Consider the following 5,161-nt stretch of genomic DNA (forward strand, 5'->3'; position numbering starts at 1 on the left):
GGGCAACCTCTTCAGGGTCCTCCGCTTGAACGGCATGAGCTGGTGCCTCCATCGCATCAGCACCCCCCGACCCCAACCGCGAATGAGCCGAGCGTCGAGCCCGGGAAGTGGACTGACGCTGCGGCTCTACTTGTGCGATCGGTTGTACTGGAGGGGCGGCGGCTGGAGCTGTATAGGCAGGCGTATATGGTGGATAACCAACCGGGGAAGTGTAGCACATCGGTTGGCCTGGCCAATACCCGTACGGTGGAGGTGGGACCGGGTACGGATACTGGGCGGGATACATCATCGGCTGCTGCTGGTATGGCAGTCCGGGTGGTGGGTATCCCGGTTGTATGTAATTCACCGGCTGCTGGGCGACCGGGTATGTATTCGACGGATGTGGTGGTGAGAGATTGAGGTTGAGGTCCATTGTCTGACCCTGCTGTTGGGTAGCATAGTGGTCGGAGGAGCTCGTCGCATCCGCCTGGTCGTCGGCGAAGTTGTTGTGTGCCCACGGATACATGTCGATATGATGATCGGGTGCTCGTCAAGACGTTGGTTTCTTGCACGGGTCCCCACGGACGGCGCCAAAATGATACTGCTAATTCTACGTAAGCAATATAAAATATCACGAGACCAATTAAAGCAAGTAAAATCTTTATTGATCACGGTAAAGGCCCTAAGTACAATCTACTTGACTGGTCTGAGTACCGACTGAGTGCGGTCGGGATTCTCTAGTAACAACCTATCGATCGTCCAAAAGTCCCTTACACTGTAGCTACTGTGGGTATTTATAGCCGCTATGCCGGGGACAGGATTCCAGCCGTTCGGCATGTCCTCCACGTAGCCACCACGTGTCATCCTCCCGGGTGCCCTGTCTGTCGATGTAAAGAGCCGCCACGTGCCCTTCGTCAGCTCTTTCGCCAAAGGGCTACCGCTCGGTGGTCGACACCGTCGCTCGGGCAACTCCGGTCGGTCTACGACCGGGTTCTTCTCGTGGAGCCCGACCTGTTACCTGCAAAGACAAGGAGAAAGAGACAAAAGGCTCCTCGGTCGTGGTGAAGCTAAGTCGGTCGGGATATTCCCTACCACCTCCTAAACAACAACATCTCTTAAACATTAATAAGAAAAACCTCAATTGTGGTGGTTTTTTACCGGGGCCAACTAGGGGAAAGAAAGAGAAGAGAACAAGAAAAGAAAAAAAATGAAAAAGAGAAGACCTAAAAAAAGTTGAAAAAGAGAAGACATTTTTTACGCACCAAGCATAACACATGTACTGCACGCACCATGCTAGGCGCGACAGTGCGCAGAACGCACAATTTACATGGAAATTTCGATTTGCAGGGAAATAAACTAAGAGAAAATCATGTTTTCCATCTCTGTAAAAATCTTGTTCTTGTGATTTTTTTCTTCAAAAAAACTAAGAAAAACCATTGTTGTGGTTACCCTGTCTAAGATGTGTTTCAAGTAAGCAATGAAAATACAAACTTTAATAAGATGTGTTTCACATAAACAATAAAATTTCACCCAGTATCAAAATATATATGTATAAAATATCAAATATATTAAATATTGATAGTGTGATTTTGGACAACTGAACGAGTAGTATGAGTAAGGTTTGGACAATTTTAAATATATTCCAATTTGAGTTTAGGAATGACAACCATTTTACAAATATAGTGTACCAAAAATTAGTACCATTGGTCAATATACCATTCGGATCCTTATAACAAAAAGAACCGGAAAAAAAACACATAAATAAAATACAATAAAATCGTTTCCCGCCTTTTCTTGGGGCCAACGAGACAGTATTAATTCATTAATCAAAGCCATCTCCGCCTTAAGTGTCAGTCTTCACCACCGCGCCCCCGCCGGCGGCGATTTTTGATTGCAACTTGCACGCTCTCAAACTCGGATATCCGACAAGGAATCTGGATCCCGCCGGGGTGATCGAACCCGAAAACCGTCTCCGCCTCCCTCAACAAATTCACGAACAGCGGGTGGTTGAAGTATATCACCGGCACCGTCACTCTGCGCGCGAAATCCTCCCGCTCTCCGACGTACACCGCCAGGTGTCCCTTCGGCACTCTAACCTTTTGCGGCTCAGCCGGGTCTTGTCCAACCCGGATATAACCCGGATCGCCCCTCTTTAATCGCAGGCATGACGCACCTTGCTTCATCAAACGCCCCAGCTTCGAAACCGCTCCGGCGACGACGGAGCTGGGAGGTTTCAGCCGCCGGAAAACTCTCACCAGCCTCCGGCCAAGCCTGATGCCTTTCATTTTCCTCATGCTCACGCATTCACAGCTCAGAATCAAAGAATTCAAAAACACGAAGAAATGTTGAAATCTCTTTATAGTGGTGAAGAAGAAGAGTATCGAAGTAAGCTAGTATACTCAGCAATTTGGGTATTTTTAAAAGGGAGTATTTCATTTAAGCCCCCTAGTTTTAAAACATTCCACTTAGACCCTTCATATTCTCAATTACTCATAATTTATATCACAATCTTTTACTACTTGTGCACAAAAATTATTTAAAAATGAGAATAATTTAGACATTTTTAAATAGCCAATACATTTGGTTTGGGGTACATAACTTTGGTAATGTGGATTGTTGGACAAATGCGTCGTGAGTCAATTTCAACATTTTATTGTTGAATCATAGCATTAATTGGTATTCACGATAATAATGTTTATTGGGATAGTAATTATGAATACAATGAATTGGGAGAAACAACAAGTCATCACAATGAACTAGGACTGATAGTTCTGAGTACAAGTTTTTGAATGTGTTTTCTGTCTGTTACAGGGATCTAGTATTTATGTTAGTAAGTATAACAACTCTATGTTCAGTATAACGGAGCCTATAATAGATATATATAGTAACTACGATTCTATCTTTATTAAGTGTATGATTTCTTCTGTAATAATCTAAAATTTCATTTTATAAATTCGGTATTAAGAAATCCCAAAATAGCCTTTTTTCACTCTATTAAAAATTTTTGCCATCAATCGGTGTTGAATAAAATATTTTCATCACATTTTAAATCAATTCGACACCAAAATTTATTCTATTTCGAAAATTCCTAAATTTTCGGGTACTTCGCGTACCAGGATTTTAATCGAGATTTATTCTGAGTGAGACCGGGAGTATTCAAAAAGATTTTAAACAAGGATTCATCTAAATAGCTTTTTGAGAAAATTCATTTTCAACCCCAAAGTATTTAAAATAGCATTTCTAGTCTATGGTTCATGTTGCAAGGTGGACCACAAAAAACTTTATCCTTGTTTGATCTTGGCTAGAACTACTCCAAATTACCATTTTGCCCTCAACCAATCATTGGCCTTCTACCTAGGGTTTTGGACCCTATATAAACTCCATTATTCCATCTTGATTCCCTGATCTCTTTCTTTGCCTCTCAACACAATTTGTCTGTCAAGAGAAAGGGAGAAAACAACATCATAGTAAGCTCATCTCCTTCTTCAATCCAAGCCTTCATTTCTCTTCTAGTTCCTTTTAATCTTTGAGGTTCTAGGCTAAGGTTGTATGGTGTTTGGGAAGTATAGGTGGTGAAGAAGGCTCAAGCTAGATAGAGAGGAAAAAGAGATCCAAGCTAGAAGAAAGTCTACAAGAGGTATAACCCCATGGATTTTTCTTTAAAATTTGGCTCTGTGAAGCCTTAGCATTGAGTAGAAATGAGTAGAAACTAAGATTTTGTTGTGTTTATGCTTAGAAGTGATTTAGTATTTGTTTGTGAGTTGTTGAGATTGTTTTGGACTTGTTTGGATTGGATTTTGCAGATGAAAAACCTTCTGGTGCACAACACAGTGTGCATCATATCGGAGTCACGGCCCTAGCCACGGCCCATCTGGAGGGCCGCCGGCTAGATCCGTGCTTGCACGGGACTAGGGCACGGCCCTAGAGGAGGGCCGTCGCCTTGTCCCGGTGAAGTGACGGGATACAAGGGGCGGACCATGAGGAGTCTCGCCCCAGGTCCCTGACTTTGATTCTGAGAAGAATCTGTGCAGTGGTCGGGCCCTTGTGGCTCAGCTACGTGTCGTTTCTGGCCTAGTGTTACGGCCCTTGTGGCTCGGCTCTTCGGGACCGTCTCGACGCACGTTTTGGCTTTGATTTCGTTGAATTTGGATCTAAAATGAGTATGTTATGAAGGAAATTGTGATGAAATACTACACAGAGTATATATTTTGCTATGCACTGTATATGAGGAATTGTTATCTTTGTGACCTGTTTGATGATTTTATTAAGTATAGAAGCATGATCATTTGAGAATGTGATTCACCTTTATAACATGATTAAATTGTATTATTTGATCCAAGAGAATAGAAGTATATTTGTGGAAGTGAAATGTATAGAAGTTGCCTATTTGCAAATCGAGCATGACGTTATATTTTGAACACTTCTATGATATTTTATGCATGATTTATAAGCATGTTATAGAGCATTTTGGCATTTCACATATGTCATATTTCAAAAATGCATAAGGGGCCAACGTGAGCCCGAGTATTATTTTCAAAGACCATGAGCATGTGTATAGCATTCTTTGATGCATTTGAGAAGTAGTAAAGTTGTTGCATGCATAAGATTGATGCATGAGAGATATATTTATGTATTATCTATATCGGTGAGGTTTTGGAGGACCCGTTTGGACTATGTCCTCTCGGATGATTGTTATGGACATTGCAGTCCCAGTATATGTAACGCAGCGTATTCTCACGTTACGAGGTTGAAAACTGCCCGCTAGGCTTGGAATCCTGGTTAGGGGTGTGCACACTGAAAGTTCGATACCTTATTCCACATCGCGTGAACCACGAGATTGGTTGCGTAGACGGTATGAGATATTTGTTCGGACTTACGCTGTTCCCGATGGGACAATTCACGCTACGGTGAAACCCTGAGCCGTCTACGAGCGAAAAGAGAAAGAAATCGAGTCAATAGAGACTCAAGAGAAAGAAAGCGAGTCAAGAGAGACTCAAGAGAAAGAAAGCGAGTCAAGAGAGACTCGAGAGAAAGAAAGCGAGTCAAGAGAGACTCGAGAGAAAGAAAGCGAGTCAAGAGAGACTCAATAGACCTCCACAAAAAGTACTCTATTTTTACAACGAGTGTACATGAGTATATATATATATATATATATATATATATATATATATATATATATATA

The 5,161-nt window shown here is 42.3% G+C and overlaps 1 protein-coding gene and 1 long non-coding RNA gene across 2 annotated transcripts; one reads left to right on the forward strand and one right to left on the reverse strand.

The window, feature by feature from the left end:
• Positions 1–1,623: 1,623 nt before the first annotated feature.
• LOC109189736 (auxin-responsive protein SAUR36-like) lies at positions 1,624–2,357 on the reverse strand. Its single transcript, XM_019340344.1, has one exon. It carries the CDS (start codon positions 2,271–2,273, stop codon positions 1,830–1,832), a length of 444 nt encoding a protein of 147 aa, XP_019195889.1. The 5' UTR covers positions 2,274–2,357; the 3' UTR covers positions 1,624–1,829.
• A 1,055-nt stretch (positions 2,358–3,412) lies between these two features.
• Positions 3,413–3,804, forward strand: LOC109189742. The gene is made up of 3 exons (XR_002055623.1): positions 3,413–3,446; positions 3,549–3,616; positions 3,783–3,804. It is a non-coding gene; the product is annotated as an uncharacterized LOC109189742 (long non-coding RNA).
• Positions 3,805–5,161: the final 1,357 nt, after the last annotated feature.

This window comes from Ipomoea nil, unplaced genomic scaffold (genome assembly GCF_001879475.1).
Source record: "Ipomoea nil cultivar Tokyo-kokei standard unplaced genomic scaffold, Asagao_1.1 scaffold1562, whole genome shotgun sequence".
In the NCBI taxonomy this organism is placed as follows: domain Eukaryota; kingdom Viridiplantae; phylum Streptophyta; class Magnoliopsida; order Solanales; family Convolvulaceae; genus Ipomoea; species Ipomoea nil.

Bases quoted from the DNA above. Each gene is read 5' to 3' on its own strand.
- LOC109189736 (XM_019340344.1), bottom strand. From the start codon at position 2,273: ATGAGGAAAATGAAAGGCATCAGGCTTGGCCGGAGGCTGGTGAGAGTT.